Here is a 21,866-nt window from a genome sequence, read left to right on the forward strand (position 1 = left end):
TCCTTTTGTAACTCTGCCTTTCAAATAAATAAATCTTAAATTAAAAAAAAAAAAGAAAAAAAAAAGGGGAGGTAGAGGAGGGGAGGGCAGAGGAAGAGAGGAGAGGAGAGGAGACCTGGAGGAGGCTCCTGGATCTTGGCTTCGGATCAGCCCAGCTCCTGCCATTTCGGCCATCTTGTGAGTGGGGGAGGGGACAGGAGGGAAGAGGAGGGGAGGGGAGGGGAGGAAGGCAGAGTTACAGAGAAAGAGAAACAGAAAGAGAGCTCTTTCCTTCACAGGTTCACTCCCCAAATGGCTGCAATGGCCAGAGCGGGGCCAAGCTGAAGTCAAAAGCTAGGAGTGTCATCCCAGTTTCCCACATGGATGGCAGGGAATTACACACTTGGCCATCTTCTGATGCCTGATCGGAAGTATGAGATTTGAAGCAGCACATGTTTGGGACGCCAGTGCTGCAGGCAGCAGCTTAACCTATCGTCCCAGCTCCAGCTTCTACTATTTAGATTTTAAAAAGGAAATCCTATCATCTATCAAAGGATGAATGGACCCTGAGGACATTATGTTAAGTGTAACAGGCCAGATACCCAAATTGAACATTTTTATCCAACAACTTAAAATCTGCAATGCTCCAGAATCTAAAATTTTTTAAGTGCCACATAAGTGTAAAATGCACCTGAACTCATGTGAAAGGTCACAGTCAAAACACAAGCACATAGGCCGGCGCCGTGGCTTAACAGGCTAATCCTCCGCCTTGCGGCGCCAGCACACAGAGTTCTAGTCCCGGTCGGGGTAACAGATTCTATCCCGGTTGCTCCTCTTCCAGGCCAGCTCTCTGCTATGGCCAGGAAGGCAGTGGAGGATGACCCTAGTGCTTGGGCCCTGCACCCGCATGGGAGACCAGGAGAAGCACCTGGCTCCTGGCTTCGGATCGGCGCGATGAGCCGGCCGCAGCGGCCATTGGAGGGTGAACCAACGGCAAAAAGGAAGACCTTTCTCTCTGTCTCTCTCTCTCTCACTATCCACTCTGCCTGTCCAAAAAAAAAAAATTAAAAAAAAAAAAAAACACAAGCACATCAAAAACACCATAAAAAATTATCTTCAGGCTATGCACAGAAAGTGCATTTGGATCCCAACCTCGAGATAGCTCATATACATAAAACACTCAAAAGTCCACAACGGTTCCAGTCCCAAGCATTTTTAATAAAGAATACTCAGTATGTACATGAAATCCAAAAAAGTCTCACTCATAGAAATAAAGAATAAAATGATGGTTACCAGGGATAAGGAATGGGGATGGAGAGACGCGAGTGTGGGGGAGATGCTGAGTCAACGCATTTCAGCTAAGCAGGAGTTGTAAGTTCAAGAGGTCTGGTGTATAACAGTGACTTCAGTTAATTATGATATATACTTGAAAACTGTTGACAGATCTTATGTATTTTCACCACAAAAAATGAGTATGTGAGATAATGCATATGTTAATTAGTTCAATTTAGCAATTCCACAATGAATTCACATTTGAAACCATCATATTATAGCATAGATCATAAATATATACAACTTCTATTTATCAACTAAAATAAATATTAAAAAATAGGTATCAGGTATTGTTCATATTTAACCTAAAGGAAAAAGAAAATTATACCGAGAAAATCAGTGTTTACAGAATATGCCCTTATTTACAAACTATTTAAAGTGTCTGAAGCGGGGCAGTATTCTGGCACAGTGGGTTAAATCACAGCTAGCAATGCCAGCATCCCATATCAGATTACCATTTTGAGTTCTGGCTGCCCTGCTTCCAATCCAGCTCCCTGCTAATATACCTGGGAAAGCAGAGGAAGACAGCCCAAATACTTGGGCCTCTGACACACATGTGGGAAACCAGGATGAAATTCATGGCTGCTGGCTTTTGGGGTAGGTCAGCCCGGGCAATATGCAGCCAAGTTCTTGGGCCCCTGTACCCTCATGGGAGGTACAATGTCCAATGCTATCGTACTTCTTAAACACACACACACACACACAAAACCTGTTTTTAAAATAAACTTTTCAGCTATGAATAAGCCAAATTTTACTTTGTATGTATCTAGGTGGGTAGAGACTGAAGAACCAAAATGGGTCATCTCTAATGTTGCTATGCAGCTATGAGTTAAAGAAAAAATGTAAAGGTTTTTTTTTTTTAAATGAAATGAATAAATTCATATGACAAAAAAATAAAGTTGTCCTATCAAGGACGTTTCTCTGTTCTCCTGAACTTCTCCATTACTTACCATACTTCCTGGTGAAAAAAATATTAACAAATACAAATACTATTCCTACATCCAGCTTCCTGCCAACGCAGACCTAGGAGGCAGCAGTAATGGCCCAAATAATTGGGTTCCTGCCACCCATGTGGAAGAGCTGGATTGAATTCTTGATTAGTGAAAGCAATGGCTCAACTCATTGTGTTCCTCTCACCCATGTGGAGATATAACTTGATTTCTCAACTCCCAGCTTCAGTTCCAGCCAATTCAGCACAGCCCTAGTTGTTAGAGGCATTTGGGGAGTGAACTAGCAATGGAAATTCTCTCTCTAGCTCTCTCATAAATAATTTTTTTAAAATGTAAAAGCTAGGATCTCTTTTAGGACACTCTGTAATCTATTTTTATCACATGAAAATCTTAAAGGGCCCTTAGTCTGAATGCCACAATAACTCAGTAATACAAAAGCAGCAGTTAAAGCTCTGCAATACTAACCCCAATATATACGCCACATGACATCTTTCTAAACAAATAGCAAGCTCTATGAAAAACAGCTATAAATAAACAACTTATTTTTGACTGGGGCTGGTGTTATGGCACAGCAGGTTAAGTCACCACCTGTGGCCCATGTGAGTACCAGTTCAAGTCTCAGCTGCTCTACTTCTCACCCAGCTTCCTGTTAATATGCCTGGGAAGGCAGTGGAAGATGGTCCAAGTACCTGGGCTCTTGTCAATCATGTGGGAGACCTGGGTGGCTTTGGTCTGGCCTAGCCCCAGTCAATATGGCCATTTGGGGAGTGAACCAATAGATGAAAGCTTTTTATCTCTGTAACTCTGCTTTTTAAATAAGTAAATAAACCTTAAAAGAAAAAATTTTAAAGACTTATTTATTTGAAAGAGTTACACAGAGAGAGAAGAGGCAGAGAGAGAGAGAGAGAGAGAGAGAGAGAGAGAGGTCTCCCATTCGTTGGTTCACTCCCCAGATGGCCGCAACGGCCGGAGCTCTGCCGATCCGAAGCCAGGAGCCAGGTGCTTCTTCCCGGTCTCCCACATGGGTGCAGGGGCTCAAGGACTTGGACCATCCTCCACTGCTATCCCAGGCCACAGTAGAGAGCTGGATCGGAAGAGGAGCAGCCAAAACTAGAACCGGCGCCCATATGGGATGCCAGCACCTCAGGCCAAGGCTTCAACCTGCTGTGCCACAGCGCCAACCCAAGAAATTATTTTTGACTGCATATCTCAACTAAGATCTAGTAATGCACACACCAATTAATGACATGGCACTAAAAATATAAAATACAAGATATATAGTCTCTTTAAACATATATAAATTTCTTCAAGTAAGACTTAACCACAACTTGGATTATCTGGCCACAGAAATGCTTCTAATAGTAGATTATCAAGACACATTCAATGCTGTCTTTGATTAGAAGAAAATTCAGCAAAATTAAACAACTACAGGTGCCACATATTAGAAAATTAGACACAGGTACCACTTCAAGGATAAGCACAATCTTTTTATATTACAACTGAAGAAACAAACTTCAAAAAGATTAAATGAATTCTTCCTGATTAAGGGCCAAGGTCCAAGCTAATGTCTCTTAATTCTACAGCTGAATGCTCTATCCTCCTTAGCACAGCACAAGAAAATCAGAAAACAGTTAAGAATTTTTTTTCATATTCCTTTTATCTTTACAAGAATAAATTTTGTGTGTATTATTATAATATTTCCTGATTATACAGCACAAATTCAGTGCAGAAAACATGAAATATGAAAAGAAATAAAATTCCTATAATTCTACCACCACAAGCTAAACAGTTACAAGGTTTTTAATCTGTTGAAATAAATTCTAATAGAGTATCATATACTGAAACTCAAAAACAGGGGAATGTTAATATCCAGACTTCTTGTTCTCATGATAAACATCTTACTGTACTTACAGTGAAAATTTCCTTTTGAAAGAGTTTTGAGCACATGTATACCAAAGAATTATGCAAAAACTTCATGTTGCAAATTACCAACAATTTAAGCACTCCCCAATATCTTTAAAATTATGACACCATAAAATGCTAAGGAGCTCTGAATAACATGCAGACTTTAGTTAATAAAAATGTATCAGGTTCACTAATTCTAATAAATGTACCAAACTGAGTTCTGAGTATGTGGAAACTCAACTACCTTCATAATTTTTCTATAAATCTAAATGGTACTAAATATAAAGTCCATTTTTAAAATCTAATAATACACCTCCTTAAAGCTTCTCATTGGGGCTGATGTTGTGGCAAAGTGAGTAAAGCCTCTGCCTGCAATGCTAGCATCCCACATAGGTAGCAGTTCAGGTCCCAGTTGCTCCACTTCCAATCCAGCTCCCTGTAATGGACTGAGACAACCCAGAGGCTGGCCCACATAGGCCCCTGACACCCAAGTGGGAGAACCAGTTGAAGTTTCTGTCTCTTGCCTTCTGCCTGGCCCAGCGCTTGGCCACTGCGGCCATCTGGGGAATGAGCAGTGAATGGAAGATCTCTCTGTCTCTCCCTAACTCTGCCTTTCAAAATAAATAAGTATATTATTTACTTAAAACATTAATTTAAAAAAACATTAATTTGTCAGGCAAATACCTTCCCCTGTCATGAAGAAATCATGATTCCTTTCCCCCAAGTTGCTGAGTTTTCTTTAAATACTTATACATCCCTATTTATTATCAGTGTTATTGGCTCCACAGACTCCCAATATAAGGACATTCTTAAGTCTCATCTTGAAAAACAAATTTAGTACTCTTCTTAGAAACAACAGCCACAGTGAAAACGACAGTCCAGTTGTAATAGATCACATAATTTGGCTAAAAGCAACTCAAATTATTTTCAAGACTGTGAAGGGAAGGCCATATGATTCTATATTTTCTCTAAAATATATTACCACAATGCTACAGTTTGCTTACTTAGAATCTGTATTACTTTAAAAACATTTGCTAATACTAATGCAAAAACTGCCAGTAATTAGCATTTTTGTTTAAAAACAAGTTTCTATATTTCTTACTATAAGCACCACGGTTGATAAAATAATAAAAATTGTGAAGTATGGTCCCAATATTTATACTTATTTATAAATCATATGTTCTACTGTACTTACATGAATCACACCATATGCCAAAAAATAAACAGAAATTCTAAGAATGAGAAAAAAAACATACAAATAGCATTTTACTCTGAATTCTCAGTGAATTAGCTCCAGCATACCCTGGTATATATAATATCCTGCATTTAAAATTTTACTTTTCACATTTTTTACTTGTGGTAAAACTCACATAAATTGTACAATGGTGGCGATTTTCAAGTGTATAGTTCAGTGGCATTTAGCACATCATGTTATATAACCATCAAACAATCTAATCCCAGAATACTTATCATCACCCCAAAAGGAAACCCTATATTCATTAAGTAATCACTCTTTTTTTCTGTCTTCTCTCCAGCCCCTGGCAACCATTAATCTGCTTTCTGCATATATAATTATGCCTATTCTGGATATTTCATATGAATGATATCATATGACAAATTGTGTCTGCTTTCTTTCTACTGGCATATTTTCATTAGAACAGGTGTTAGTATGCCATTCCTTTTTATGGCTAGATAATATTTCATTGTACTGATACACCTCATTTTGGGTATCTAGTCATCAGTTGATAGGTTTTTGGGTTGTTTCCATCATCTAGCTATTGTGAATTATGTTGCTATAAATATATATGTACAAGTTTTTATTGAAATATCTTTTTAATTTTTCTGAATGCATACCTAAGAGTTGAGTTGCTTGGTCATATAGTAGCCCCACATTTAACTTACTGCGGCACTGCAAACTATTTTCCACACTGTCTACCATTTTACATTCCCATTAGCACCGTATGAAGACTTCTACATCCCATTTTACAGACAATTAACAGATGAAGAATACAATCTGGAGCAGGAATATGGTGCAGAAGTCCTCGCTTAGGATGCCCCTATCCCATAAAAGAGTGCCTGATTCTATTTTTTGTCTATTCCCTTTCCAACCGAGTTTCCTGCCAATGTGCACCCTGGGGTACAGCAGCAATGGCTCAAGTACTTGGGTCTCTGACAGCCACATGGGAGATTCAGTTGTGGAGTTCTTGACTCCTGGGTTTGGGCCTGGACCAGGGACGGCTGTTGAGGGCATTAGAAGGTACACTGGTGGATAGAAAATCTGTCTTTGAAAAAAAAATTGGAAAAAAAAAAAGCCCAAAGAACCAAATGATTTATAATGGGCATGTTGTGACTGTCTACAATACCAACTAACCTTCTTTATTTTTCCTTCTTTTAATAACTCCATCACTGACAATTATAATTCTGCCAAGGATGGATAACTGACCCAGGGAAGCCAATCTATTGGATAGTCCATAATCAAGTTCCCTTTAGACAATGTGAAGAGGCTCTATCAGTAAAAAGCAACCCATGTAGAATTGGGACCATGACAAGGAAAAATAGGAAGCCAATGTCATTTGCCAGCTGAAATTACAAGAGAGCACACAAGAAAGGTACACAAAAAACAAGAATACAAACAAGAAAAAAAAAAAAAAGTCTGCTTTGCACAATGAGAAGCAAAGGTAAGAGTGTATATCATTTTGAATAGTAACACGCTCCAATTTCATGCGGCCTGAATATTGGATATGAGACCTTATTTATTCTCAAAATTGCCTAGTGTTGCTTAAAATGAATTCTTTCAGGGCTGGCACTGTTGTCTTCTTCATGTCTGATCCAGCTTGCTGCTGACCTGGGAGAGGAAGCAGAGAATGATGGCCCAAGTGCTTTGTCCCCTGCCAAACCATATGGGAGACTCAGATGAAGTTCCTGGCTCCTGGCTCAGCCTGGCCATTGTAGCCATCTGGGGGAGTAAACTAGCAGATGGAAGACCTCTTTCTCTCTATTTCTCCCTAATTCTTTCAAATAAATCAATTAAAATTAAAACAAAACAAAACAAAACAAAAAAACCTATGTTTGAGATACCCTGAATGGGTTTCAGATTTCTGCTACCAACAAGTTCTTAATTAAAACAAGCTGACTGAGGCCAGTGTTGTGGCACGGAAGGTAAAGCTGCCGCCTGCAGCACCCACATCCCATTTGTGTGCTGGTGAGAGACCCAGCTGCTCCACTCTGGATCCAGCTCCCTGCGAAGGTGCCTGGGAAAGTGCGCGAAAGCAGCAGAGAGCAGCCAAAGTGCCATAGAAGACCCCGAGGAAGCTCCAACCACATGAGAGACCTGGATGAAGTTCCTGGCTCCTAGCTTCGTCCTGGCCCAGCCCTGGCCATTGCAGCCATTTGCGGAGTGAACAACGGATAGAAATCTCTCTTCCCTCTGTCTCTCGCTCTGCCTTTCAAATAAGTTGTCTTTTTAAAAAAATGTAAAACAAGCTACCTTTATTTCCCTTGCTAGTTTTAAAAACTTTAAAAATTTTCTTTCTAGTTACTGAACTTGAATACCTATCTTTAAAAAAATATTTATTTATATCTTTATTTACTTATTATTTATTTATTTATTTCCCATCCACTGATTTACTCGTGAAATGTCCCCAACGGCCAGAGCAGAGCCAGACCAAAGTTGGGAGTCAGAATTTAATCTGAGTCTCCCACATGGGAGGCAGGGACCCAACAACTTGAGCCATCACCTGCAGCTTCCCAAAATGTGCATTAGCAGGAAGTTCTAATTGGGAGTGGACTCATAACCTAAACCCAGGAAATCAAATATGGAGTTTTCTCTTCCCAACCTGGTGTGTCTTAACCACTGGGTCAAACATCCATCCTTCAAGAAATGTTTTGTTCCCTAAAGACTTTGATTCTTACAGGAATGTATCTTCAAGATGACCTTTCAACTTCTTTTCTAAATCTGTGCAGAATTCCTGACTTTTTCCTCTTTAAACAGAAAGCTAGGTGGTGGGTGTTTGGCCTAACAGTTGAGGTTCTCTTATCCTATACTGGAGTGCCTGGGATCCAATCCCAGATCCAGCCCGATTCCAGCTTCCTGCTTATGCAGATCTGGGGAACCAGCAGGAACTACTTGAGTACTTGGGTCTGTACCACCCAGGTGTGAATTGGCTTCTGGGTTCCTAGTTTCATCAAGGCCTATTCCTGGCTGTTGTGGGTGTTTGGGGAGTGAAACAGATGAGCTTTCACTGTCTCTGACTTTCAAATCAAGTAAATTTAAAATTTTTTAAAAATAAGTGAAGATTGCCGGCACCATGGCTCACTTGGCTGATCCTCCGCCTGCAGCGCCGGGTTCTAATCCAGTTGGGGCGCTGGGTACTAGTCCCAGTTGCTCCTCTTCTAGTCCAGCTCTCTGCTGTGGCCCAGGAGGGCAGTGGAGGATGGCCCAAGTGCTTGGGTCCCTGCACCCATGTGGGAGACCAGGAGGAAGCTCCTGGCTCCTGACTTCGGATAGGCGCAGCACTGGCCATAGCGGCCATTAGGGGAGTGAACCAACAGAAGGAAGACCTTTCTGTCTGTCTGTCTGTCTCTCAATGCTTATAACTCTTTGTCTCTCTCTCTCACTGTCTAACTCTGCCTGTCCAAAAAAATAAATAAATAAGTGAAGACGACTTCAACCATATCCTTATCATTCTATAGACTTTCTAAAGTCTATTGGCAAAATCCAGGTTGCAAAAATATGCTTTAAAAGATGTACTTTTCTCCGAAGGGAGTAGAGAACTTCCACTTTGCTTATGGCCCTGTCTAAATACTGATGGAGTTTGTGGACTCAAAAGGCTTCCATAGTTTAGGCAGCTCATGTCAAGAGCCTTGGGTGATCACTGACATCATAAATAAGAGTGTTAATTGTTAACAACAGGAGACACTGTGCACTTACTCCCCATGTAGGACCTCTGTCCTTAATGAGTTGTACTGTGAGAATTTAACTGTAAAACTTGTTTTCAAATAGTAATTTATACTTTGTGTGTATGTGTGTGTGTGTGTGTAAGTGCAAATTGTTGAAATCTTTACTTAGTATACAGTTGTTCTTCTGTATATTAAGTTAATGAAAAACCAATCATAATGAAGAATGGGATAGGAGAAAGAGTGGGATGGAAGAAGGAGTAGGAGGTGGGACAGAAGTGAGGGAGGGGAGGGCAGGTAAGGGGGGAAGAACCACTGTATTCCTGAAGCTGTATCTATGAAATTTATATTCATTAAATAAAAACTTTCTTAAAAAAAAGCTTAAAATAATATGAAACACTCTGATAATAACAAAATAAATACATTTTACAGTAGAATGACTCCCCTTTGGGTTGTGGTATTAACAACTGAATATCTCATTTTATAAAAACTACTTAGACAAATTCAAAATCATGCACATGACATAATAACCAGAGTTATAGGAGTGAAATAGTACCAACATTTTTTTTAATAGATGGGGAAATTATCACAAAAGTTGCAGACTTTTGTTCAACATTATACTGACAGTTAAAAAAAGCAACTGGAAGGGAGCTAGAGTGCTTCTTAAATCTAGTTCAACTATGCTATCTCTGTAAATAATATAAATTTAAGGATATATGTATTCCACATTTAAATAAGAAAGTACCTTAAAAATTAAAAAAATTATTTAGTTATGATTGGTACCTCAAAACAAAAACACTACTTACATGAAAACTGTACTTATTTAACCAGATACTATAGAGATGTATTTTCTGAAATTTTTAATAAGATGATACCTCAGTAGAGAATAGAATAGAAGCTACCAGAAGCTGGGAAAGTGAGGAGAAGGAGGTGGGAGACAGAAGATTGTACCCAAGTACAGGGGTAAGCTGGATAGGAGGGACAACTTTAATAACTTCTATAGTAGAGAATAATAACTACGGCTGACACTACTTAATTATATATTTCAAAGTAGTAGGGAGAATTCTGAATGTTCTCAACATTTTCAAATGGAAACATTATTTCACCCAATTCTGAACATTATATAAGTATACTGACATATCTTTCCGAATTCCATAAACATGTACATTTCCATTCAATCTTTCACCTTATTCTGGATCATTCTACACTGTATAAGTGTATGGAGCTATCTTTCAGAATTCCATAAACATGTACAGTTATTATATGTCAAAAAGAAAAAAGATACATCAGGTCTTGATTATAATTTTTAAAAATCCTACTTCCTATGCTCACTGCCAATAAACTACTAGCATGATCCTTTCTCTCCAACAAAAAGTTTAAACAAAATAATGTGATGCTCTTATATTTTCAGAGCATTTAAAATAAATCAATGCAGGAGAAAGTACTATGCCGTAATGGGTAAAGCCACCGCCTGCAATGCAGACATGCCATATGGGTGCTAGTTAGAGGCCCAGCTGCTCCACTTCCAACCCCGCTCTCTACTATCGGCCTGAGAAAGCAGAAAAAGATGGTCCAAATGCTTGGGTCCCTGCCACCCACGTGAAAGACCCAGAAAAAAACTCCTGGCTCCCACCTAGCTTAGCCCTGGCCAATGCTGTCACTTGGGGAGTGAACCAGTGGATCAAAGATCTGTCTATTTCTCACTCTGTCTCTGTCTTTCCCTCTCTCTCTCTTTCAGATAAGTAAATCTTTTTAAAATCCATACTATTGGAAATAAAAAATGTTGGCACTCAGAGGAAAAGTCACTGAACGTTTGGAAAATTTTAAACTTAAAGCATCTACCTCCCAGGGCCAGCGCTGTGGCGCAGCTGGTTAACATCCTGGCCTGAAGCACCAGCATCCCATATGGGTGTCGGATTGAGACCTTGCTGCTCTACTTCTGATCCAGCTCTCTGCTATGGCCTGGGATAGCAGTAGATGATGACCCAAGTGCTTGGGCCCCAGCACCCACATGGGAAACCCAGAAGAAACTTCTGGTTTCTGGTTCGGATGCGGCCAATTGGGGGGGGGGGGGGTTTGAACCATCGGATGGAAGAGCTCTCTCTCTCTCTGCCTCTCCTGTGTAACTTTTTTTTTTTTTTTTTTTTTTTGACAGGTAGAGTTAGACAGTGAGAGAGAGAGACAGAGAGAAAGGTCTTCCTTCCGTTGGTTCACCCCTCAAATGGCCACAACGGCCAGCGCGCTGTGCCAATCCTAAGCCAGGAGCCAGGTGCTTCCTCCTGGTCTCCCATGCGGGTGCAGGGCTCAAGTGCTTGGGCCACCCTCCACTGCCCTCCCGGGCCAGCAGAGAGCTGGACTGGAAGAGGAGCAACCGGGACAGAATCCGGAGCCCTGACCAGGACTAGAACCCGGGGTAACGGCGCTACAGGTGGAGGATGAGCCTAGTGAGCCATGGCACCGGCCGTAACTCTTTCAAATAAATAAATCTTTAAAAAAAAAAAAAAAAGCATTTACCTCCCTTCTCACACACATCTTTGTGCCAACCTAATGGGGTGAACATGAGTATTATTCTATAGCCTTGTGAAATGAGTTGAGAAGGCCAAACAAGCAAAGTTTTCCTCATAACATATGAATTTAAACATCTTTTGCATTTCAAAACCCTTGAGAATATTCTTTACAAATTATCCAAATCCTCCATGTGAAGGCAAGCTACACCTATAATTTTTCTATTTCCTCAATTTCTTCTTCATGAACACACTAACAAAATACACTTTAAAACAGTGGACATGAAAGTATTTAATTCAATAAATAAAACAGGTTACTTACCGATAATGCTGATTCTGACATATAAAAAAGAGATAAGCATGATTGCAATTATAGAGCTTAATCTGAGTAGAGAATTCTTGACGACTGAGTACTCAAGACCTGCTCTATGAGAGTTCTCTATCTAGAAACCCAAAAGCCTATGTAGTAATTCCTCACTGGATGAGATTACCAAGCAGAGTTCAGACTAGAAGACAGAAATACGATCTCATTTGTACCAGGATTCACGATATTTCAAATAACAAAAATGCTTTAATTATGAGTTAGAAAATGTGTGTTATGGGGCCCCGGCATTGTGGTACAGCAGGTAAAGCTACCGCCTGTGTTGCCAGCATTCCATATGGATGCTGGTTCAAGTCCCAGCTGCTCCACTTCCAATCCAGCTCCCTGTTGGATTTCCCTGGAAAAGCAGCAGAATATAGCCCATATGCCTGGGCCCCTGCACCCACATGGGGGACCTAAAAGAAATTTCTGGTTCCTGGCTTGAGTCTGGCCCAACCCCAGCTAGTGCAGCCATTCAGGAAGTGAAACAGCAGATAGAAAATCTCTCTCTTCCTCTCTATAACTGTGCCTTTCAAATAAATTTAAAAAGTAAATTTTTAGAAGAAAATGTGTATTATATAATGCCATCTATCTTATTTTAAATCTATATGTAATGCCATCTACTTCTAAACTGTCATGAGTATCAAATGAAAAACTACATGAAGTTGCTTTGTTGATTAAGAAGCACAAAATCTATCCCTAGTCCTAGAGTTTTTCTGGCCTCCTGAAAGAAATCGTTTTGATCATTGGAAAAAGTAGATTCTAAGGTAATCAATATATGTGAACTGACACATTTTCTCTATGTAACTTCCTTGATAAAAAATATCAAATGTTTCATTAACCAGAAAATAAGAACGTTGCAACCAAAGGACATATTTAGCATCATCAGCATTTTCAGAGAACTAAGTTTAAAAGTTACAACTCTTAGAAATATTTTTAATATGGCTTAAAAATAAGATTCTCACCTGGAAAATACTTGAGTAATATACGCATATACCTGAGCAAAACACAAGAATCTCCCTGGAGAGTACATAAGCAATACACTTACATGTTCATTATCTAGAAACTTAAAAATTGGTATAAATGTTAACAATCTGTTATCAACGAGTTCATCTTAGCAAGACCTCAGAAATCTAGAAACCCTAAATTTAACTTTTCATACGAATCTGTTCGTTAAAGTTTATAATTAATGCCAAAGATCTTTAAATGAAGCTATCCAAGCCCTGTCAATATAAATTTAAATAATTTTACACAATGAGAATTCAAGGTAGCTGACATCGTGGCACAGCTGGTTTGACTTTCAAAGCTCCACTTACAATCCAGCTCCCTGCTAATGGCATGGGAAAAGCAGTAGAAAGATAGCCCAATTGCTTGGGCCCCTGCACCCACATGGGAAACCCAAATCAAGTTTCTGACTCTGGCCTGGCTCAGGCCCAACTGTGCAGCCATCTAGGGAATGAACCAGCAGAGAGAAGATCTCTCTCTCTCTTTCTGTGTCTCCCTCTGTCTCATTAACTCTTTCAAATAAATAACTAGATCTCTTTTTTCTTTCAAGATATATTTATTTGAAAGGCAGAGTTACAGAGAAAGACACACACAGAGAGAGAGAGAAAGAGAGAGACAGAGAGACAGAGACACAGAGAGAGAGACAGAGACAGAGAGAGAACTAGAAAGAGATCTTCCATCCACTGGTTCACTCCCCAGATGGCTGCAACGGCTGGAGCTCGGCTCATCCAAAGCCAGGAGCAAGAAGTTTCATCCAGGTCTCCCACATGGATGCAGGGCCCCAAGGACTTGGGCCATCTTCTGCTACTTTCCCAGGTGCATTAGCTGGGAGCCAGACTGGAAACGGAGGAGCTGGGACTTCAACTGGTGCATATATGCGGTGCTGGCGCTGCAGGCAGCAGCTTTACTGGTTATGCAATGGTGCCAGCCCCATAAATAAATATTTTAAAATAAAGAAAATGAAAATTTATTTTCCAATGATTCCTTTTTTAACTGGATGAAATGCTCTGAACTTCAAAGTCCAGGACCTGAAATCATCTCTATTTATAATTCCTAGAGAGAGAACTTCAAAACTTAAGAGATTAATTTCAATGCTTCTGATTCAAAATCAGCAAAAGCATCGACTTCCAAACAGAAAGGCAATCATAGGTAAGTACATGATCTCAGTCAAGCCATTTAGACCACAAAGGGAGTCACTAGGTATTATCTACCACTTCAACATGACAACAGAAAGCTTTGAGATAAAGTGCATTTCTTTTGATCCCCACATTCTAATCTCTGAGAAGGCCTGTCTAGTAAAATAATCCACAGCTTGGAATCTTGCCAGAGAAAAAGATACTCTCTAGTCCCTTGATCGCAGTCAGGTTATCCACTTGGAAAAATAAATATATAAAAGCTCATATGAGTGTATGTGCTAGAGAAGAGGAATGGCATTGACAGAGACAACAGGGTAAGTAAGCATCCAGAATACCTGCAGATTCCCCTCCCTGGCCTATGGCCTAATTTACCATAAATCAAGTCAAAGTTCAGAATCCTACACACAGTATCATTTCAAATATTTACAAGTAATAAGATAACACTATATGTGATACGACTACAAACATGATGAATAAATTGTAAACTGAATACTAGGAGAGACTGCTACTGATTAAATTATAATTGATAGCTTGAAGGAGTGTTTCAATTAGAATAAGGTTGTTATGTTTGCATTGCTGAAGAAAACTATGACATACTCATTATTTTCCATTAATGATCTATTTTTAAAACTGGCTATCATTAAGTGTACACTCATTCCGTACTGGTAGATATTGGGCAATACTCAATCCCAGCTTCAAAAGGTAATTATCCAGAGAATTTTCTAGCACAGGGAAAACATGAGAAAAAATATTGACAGCCTATATACATGTCTGTGTACAAGAGAATAATAATCTATCTACACTAAGTGCTTTCCTTGTTTTTTAACAGTAAGTGCCTTTTAGCATCATTTGAGACTTGAAAGCACTGGATAGGCATATCACTATGCTATTTTTAACAATGACACCTCAGTTAAGTGCCAACATTACAGTCAGTCATTGGAGTTCCAGATTAAAATAATATATGAATAAGAGCCTGCATTGTGGCACTGTGGGTAAAGCTACTGCTAGTGACACCAGCATCCTATATAGGAGCCAGTTTGTGTCCCCACTGCTCCACTTCCAATACAGCACCATGCTAATGGCCTGGGAAAAGCATGGAGGATGGCCCAAGTGTTTGGAACCCTGCCACAAACATGGGAGACTCAAATGAATCTCTTGGCCCTTGGCTTCAGCCTGTCCCAGTGCTGGCCGTTACAGCCAGCTGGGGAGTTTACAAGTGGATGGATGATCTCTCTCTCTCTCCCTCTCTCTCTCTCTCTCTGCCTCAAACTCTTTCAAACAAATAAGTAAGCAGTTCTTTAATATCAATATAGGATTGGAGTCACGGGGGAGGAAAACAGGACTTTACTAAAAGAAAGTACATCTGATCAAATACCCTGTTCCCAATTTTCCTTATCACTGAGAAACTAATTATGATGCTCTCTCTCCATCTCATTTTCCCCCATTTGCTTCCTTTGAAAAAAGGAAAAGTTAAAAATGAAGTGTCAAAGATGTGAGCTTCAACAGTTTTGAAGCAAGGCAAAAAAAGCAAAAATGAGTGACTTCTTTTGTTCAAAATTACCCAGTGAGGCACTGAAAATACTAAATGAAAGAAGCAAGTAGCATCCAAATTCCAAAGGACTCTGCACATCCAAAAGAACCCATGGAACTGTACTGCTGTCATCCACAAAGGGTTATTAATGTGGAACATCACCTTTTAAATGTTATGGCTATTAGTTTTAGAAAACTGCGGCAGAAAGGACCATTGTGGGCACCATCTTGTGGTGAGGATGGTTCTGCCCTGGTCCGCTCTTTGCAACTACACTGAGGGGAACCAGGCAGGTGCTTAGCATCTGTAATGTGTTCTATTACAAATGCCCCCACAATAAGGTAATTATGTGAGAAAATAATAAATATGTCAATCATCCCAGGGGAAAAAAAAAAATTGCTTTATGCAAACACCAATCTTCAGAAATCTCATCAAGGGGCTGGCATTGTAGAGCAGCAGGTTAAGCCACCACTTGCGTAGTCCTATATCAGACTGATGGTTCTAGTCCTGGCTGCTCTGCTTCCAATTCAACTTCCTGCTAATGTGCCTGGGAAGGCAGTAGAGAATAGTCTAAGTATTTTGGCCCCTGCAGGAGGCTAAAGTGGAATTCCTAGCTCCTAGCTTCAGCCTGGCCCAGACAGACCTGGCCTTTCAAAAAATATTTATTCTCACCAGGTGGTCTTTTACCAAAAAAAAAGTAATAATATAGTGAATTATTAGAAAAATATATTCCAGAATTAATAACTAGCCAGAGCTTAGGATAACATCTCTTTTGCTAAAGTAACAATAAAAAGCAAATAGCAAAACAGACAAAATATAACTTTGTAAAAATTCATACTGCTTGAGATTTTGGTATTTCCCCAAGACATATGACTGTTTCCTTGCACCTGCAGATAAATACCTCTACTTTTGAAAACTGATAACTAAAAAGGGTGGACATCTGACATAATGGTTAAAATGCAGGTTAAGACACCTGTATCCTACATTTGAGTGTCTAGGTTCAATGCCCAGCTCCAGTTCCTGACTCCAGCTTCCTACCAATGCAGACTCTGGGAGGCAGTGGTGATGGATCAAACATTTGGGTTTTTGATGCCCACCTGGAAGACCTGGACTGAGTTCCAGGATTCTCACTTTAGCCTTGGCCCCAACTCAGCTATTGTAAGCATTTGGGAAGTAAATGAGAGAATGAGAGCTCTCTCTTTCTCTGTCCACCAAATAAATAAGCAACTACAAAACAAAAACCTGAAACAATTATGAACAGCAATGACTCTATTTACTCCTATCTGAAAAAAAATTCCATTTATAAGCTGTTTTTTCTATCTCAAATTGGACTTCAAGCATATCAAATACATGGGACTCCTAACATTTTCCCAAGTATATTTATAAGATTCTCAGATAAAAATATCACTTAAAAAAGCACCCAATGGGCCAGTGCTGTGGCGTAGCAGGGAAAGCCACCATCTGCAGTGCTGGCAACCCATACAGGCGCTGGTTGGAGATTTGGCTGCTCCACTTCCAATCCAGCTACCTGATAATGCACCTGAAAAAGCAGCAGAAGATGGTCCAAGTACTTAGACCTCTGCACCCACGTGGGAGACTCGGAAAAAGCTCCTGGCTCCTGGCTATGCATTGGCTCAGCTCTGGCCGTTGTGGCCATTTGAGGAATAAATCAGCAGATGGAAGATCTCTCTCCCTCTCTGCCTTTCAAACAAATAGATAAATCTTTTTTAAAAAAATACTCAAGAATTAGACCTATGCTCAAAGGCTATCAAGGACCATACACAAATCTGAATTATTTATATTACACAGAAAAAAGAATAGTATGTCCCATAACCAAGAATTAATACTTTGATCTGAACACACCAAGTCTGGCAACTGTCACAACAAAAAAAACATTAGAAAAGTTCCTCAAATCAAAGTATTTTTGCACAGGTGAACGATCTGTGATTCTGATTCAAAGTCTACCCTGGGTGGGGAGGTGGGGAGGAACCACATTTGGCACAGTGGTTAAAACACTGCTTAGGGCTTAGGATGCCTGCATCCCATATCAGAGTCTCCTGGGTTAAATCCTGGCTCTGCTTCTCATGCAGCTTACAGCAATGAGCACCCCAGAAGGCAGCAGGTGATGACAGGTACTTGAATCACTGTCACCCACAGGGGAGACACAGAATGTGTTCCAGTCTCCTGGCTTTGGCCTGACCCAACCTTAACTGTTGAGAGCATTTGGCACTCATGTTCTCTCTCTCTCTCTCTCTTTCAAATAAATAAATTATATAAATTTCTGTTAAACAAAAAATAAAAAGCCTACCCTGTAGGAATAAGGATGATTAACTTATTATGTAAGCCTGTGTTTTCTATTATTGATCATAGTATTTATGGTAAGTACTTTGTGTTACAGTTCTTCTGGATCATTAAATACAGTTGGCTCAAATACATTTGCATTAGTGCCCAGAATACTTTAAAGTGAAACTGTGAAAAATTTGGACACAAAATTCCTTATTTACAAAAGGTGCCTAATACAAAGATTGAGAGGCAATGATTTTTGAGATAGTCTTGCCTCATCCTCAAAATCAGGAAAACCTGTGTTAAATGTTTTATGTTAACTACATAGTAGACAACTTGTTACTATGCTAATTACAACATACAACTAACTACCTGTCACAGTTTTAAAAGCGACATCTACCTCTGTAAATCACAAATGTCAAAGATAAAAGCAGATTTCTAGAGGCCAGCACTGGCACAGTGGGTAAAGCCACCACCTGCAGTGCCGGCATCCCGTATGGGCACCGGTTTGTTTCCTGCTAATAAGCACCCTGGGAGACAGCAGGTGATGTCTTGGGTAATTGGGTCCCTGTCACCCATAAGGGAGACAAGATTAAGTTCTGAGCACGAGGCTTTGGCCTTGCCTAGCCCCAGCTTTTGCAGTCATTTGGTGAGTGAACCAGCAGATGGGCTCTCTCTCTCTACCTTTCAAATAAATAAATATTACTTTTAATATTTAAAAAAAAAACACTACTAATACACAATTATGAATAGATAGTTAAAACTTGGGGAATAAGAAACAAAGCAGAATTCATGGTTACCATATTTACACATACTCTTTGTTGTGTTTCAGTGCCACATGATCTGATTCAAAGTAATAAACATCAGGATCATCATCTTCCTCTTCTGTAATGTGCTGATTGGCACTCTCTTTGGCAGATGGCAAATGTCCAATATTGAGTCTTGCTTCTGAGGGTGGCTTACTTAGTCCATCACTTCTGTAATTTTGAGAGTCACAACATTTATCTTTTTCATTTTCAGAAATTTCATCAGGATTTGTGAGAGACTCACTTACATTATCACTAACAGTTGGATTTGTTTCAGTGGGACTAAGATTATTCTCCTCAAATTGTCCATTTTCTCTGCAAGGAGAACTGTTTTTAGTGGGACTACCTCTGGGTACCGCCCTTCGTGGTGAAGTTCTCAAGGTATAGCGATGTTCTTGAGGTTCTGATAAAGACATCATTTGAGCTGAAACACAGTCTAGAACAGAAGATGGTTCCGATTCTCCAGAGACTGGTGTACTTTCAAGAGCTGTGTCCAGGACGTTATTGGTGTTTTCGTTACACTGCTCTTTTGAGGCATTGCTATCTCCCACCACATCTACTTCTTCCTCAGAATCCCTTAAAGATGACTGAATTTCAGAAACAGGGCCTGTAGCTGGCTCAGTAGTCAGCTGATTAACATGTTCCACAGGCAAGCAGGCAGTTACTATTTTGTGGTCCTCCAACTTGACCTGCACTTCTGAATTTGTGCAAGGCACGTTATGGTCTACGTAACTGTCCTCCTTCCTACTGTCAAGGAACATTGAAGTTTGGGTTTCCGAATCCCCATTTTCAGTTACTGATTTTTCCTGCAACACATAGGAACCAGTGCTATTTTGCTTAGTGTTCCCATCAGGCTGACAGTCATCACAGTTTATAATAGCTGAATCACTGTCATCAACACCATTGACAGTCAAATAGCCTGTGATTTCTTCAACTATTGCAGAATTAAGTGGCCCTTGCTCACTGAGATTCACCTTTTTAATTTCCCTTTTCTCACAATCATCCAGTATAAGACATCGACAAGCTCGTTTCGTCCCTTGAAAATCTGCATCATTGTCCACTACTGTACTCCTCTGTTCTACCGACTCCTTGTCTGATTTTATAGGTGAATCTTCCTCTGAACTGTTTGGTGCTTCAGATCTAAGACAACGCTTAATTCTTTTTAAAACTGGTGAAACAGGTTCTGTTTGCTTTCTCTCACAATTTTCTACAGCCTGCCTTTCTAAGTTATCCTTTTCTGAAGAAGACAGTCCTCTTTTCCTAGGGCTTACCCATGACTCCCGAGTACTTTGCTGTTTTAAATCAGTGGTTCTTCCATTGTTGTTTCCTTTCTGAATTTGCACAGGCTCTGGTCTCTTCTTTGGTGATCTTGATCGTACTTGAGAATGAGAAGAGATTTCTTCAGGGTGAGCAATGCTACGATTCCTTAAAGTTCTACCACAAAAAGATTCATCCAAGCCGTTTAACCCCACTGTTGATCTTGTAACACGAGTAGATCGGGAAGCAGCCATACTATGGCAAGTCCCTACATTACGGTCATCATGATCCACTCATTGGGAAACCTTCAAAAATGTAAACAAAATAATGAGAAAAAGGTAATAGTTAATATACCTAAAACAAAAGTACAAAGCTATAACTTTTAATCCAAGTATAGCCAATATTAATAAATTACATAATAAAAATATTAACATTCCCAATATTATTAATGACAGCTAACAATTTTATGGTACTTAATGTGTTCTGGGAATCATTCTGTTTTATGTAAGTTAATTTGCTTAAGATTCATAATAATTCAGATAAGTTCTATCATCCCTACTTTACAAATGAGGAGACAGGCACAGATAGTTTGAGCAGTGTGTGTAAGTTCACACAGCTAGAAAGTTAAATGGCTAGAAAACATCCTCTCAACTTGCCACATTGCGTATCTGTTTCTCAGACACAAAGTATTAATAAAAGATCAATCTTAAAGATGGAATTTTATTTTGGTTATTAAAATAATCTTGACAGCAGCAACCTTATAAAATCTATTCCAAGTATTTCTCATGTTCACTCAAAATCTTTCCGAGATGTAGAAAAAGGCAGGCTCTACTCTTTTTAACTCACTCTAACTAAAATGAGTTTCAGGTTAAAAGAGTTTCAATCTAAACTCTTTGGCATCCAAAAAATTTGTGGCAGCAACAGAAATTTTTGTAATTAAACAGAAGGATAGAAATCACAATTCTAGCTTATACTTGCTAAGGACAAAGCAAAACAAACCCAAGATTTCCTAGTTTCTAGCCATAAAGCCATAAATCAGCAAGTGAAAGGAAGTATTGTAAAAATGACAGAAGAAGGAAAAGAATATGCTGAAGCAAATATTTACATTTAAGAAAGCAACTATAACCCCACCTTTTCCTTCTCAGAACTAGTATAAATAATGTATGCCAACTTCAATGTGCAATTTGGGCAATGAGCAAGTTCTCATATGTTTAGTTGGTGTTTCTAAGACAAAAATGACAGGATATTGAAAACTGCCCTGCTTGACCCACTTGGATAAACTTTGAACAATTTAGTGATATTTTCCAAAAGCTCTCCTAGTTAAGCAGAACAAAGAAACTATTAACATTTCAAGTCTCTATTCCCTTACTCTTTTTCTGTTAGCCTTTCACAGGGTATCAGCTACTTCACTGCATAACTCTGAATGGGATACCAGATGGATTAGAGAAAGAAGCCAATAATGGTTGCAAGTATACAGTTTGATAATCTCCTTCCTCTTCTTGCCTTTTGTCTTCTTTCCTCTCATATAACTCTCCAAATACCATTCTATATCATCTGCCCCTGCAAATCTAATCCTTTGCTTCAATTAGAAGTATCTAACAAGTGACAGGTTAGAACTACAAAGACAAAGCAAAATGCTACCACATACAAAAAAGAAACATTACAGGAAATTGTCTCCCTGTTTCTTCCCTGCTGATACATGAATCAAGTAAAAAGTACCATGTAAAATATGTAAGTTGGTTGAATAAGGTTAGTTTGAAAGTATGGCAAAAATTTTAATCAATGATTTTAAGAAGTATCACAAGACTCATAGAACCAGCCCTGGAATTAACATACAATTAATTGTTCTACAAACATGTCATAGTAATCAAAAGAATAATAGTATGGCCCACTTATGAGAACTTAGAAACATTTTCCTTACAGT

The 21,866-nt window shown here is 39.4% G+C and overlaps 1 protein-coding gene across 6 annotated transcripts in view; it reads right to left on the reverse strand.

Moving 5' to 3' along the window:
* The window catches only part of ZZZ3 (zinc finger ZZ-type containing 3), a 106,737-nt gene that overhangs the window by 34,798 nt on the left and 50,073 nt on the right, over positions 1-21,866 (reverse strand). For 5 of the 6 annotated variants that reach the window (XM_062191574.1, XM_062191572.1, XM_062191573.1 and 2 more), the window contains one exon: positions 18,695-20,247. The exons of the other annotated variant lie outside the window; for it this stretch is intronic. In XM_062191574.1, coding sequence (XP_062047558.1) covers positions 18,695-20,196 — 1,502 coding nt within the window. In that variant the 5' untranslated portion in view covers positions 20,197-20,247. The remainder of the gene's footprint in view (positions 1-18,694; positions 20,248-21,866) is intronic. 6 annotated transcript variants of the gene reach the window in all.

The sequence above is a fragment of the Lepus europaeus genome, chromosome 5, assembly GCF_033115175.1.
Source record: "Lepus europaeus isolate LE1 chromosome 5, mLepTim1.pri, whole genome shotgun sequence".
NCBI lineage: Eukaryota > Metazoa > Chordata > Mammalia > Lagomorpha > Leporidae > Lepus > Lepus europaeus.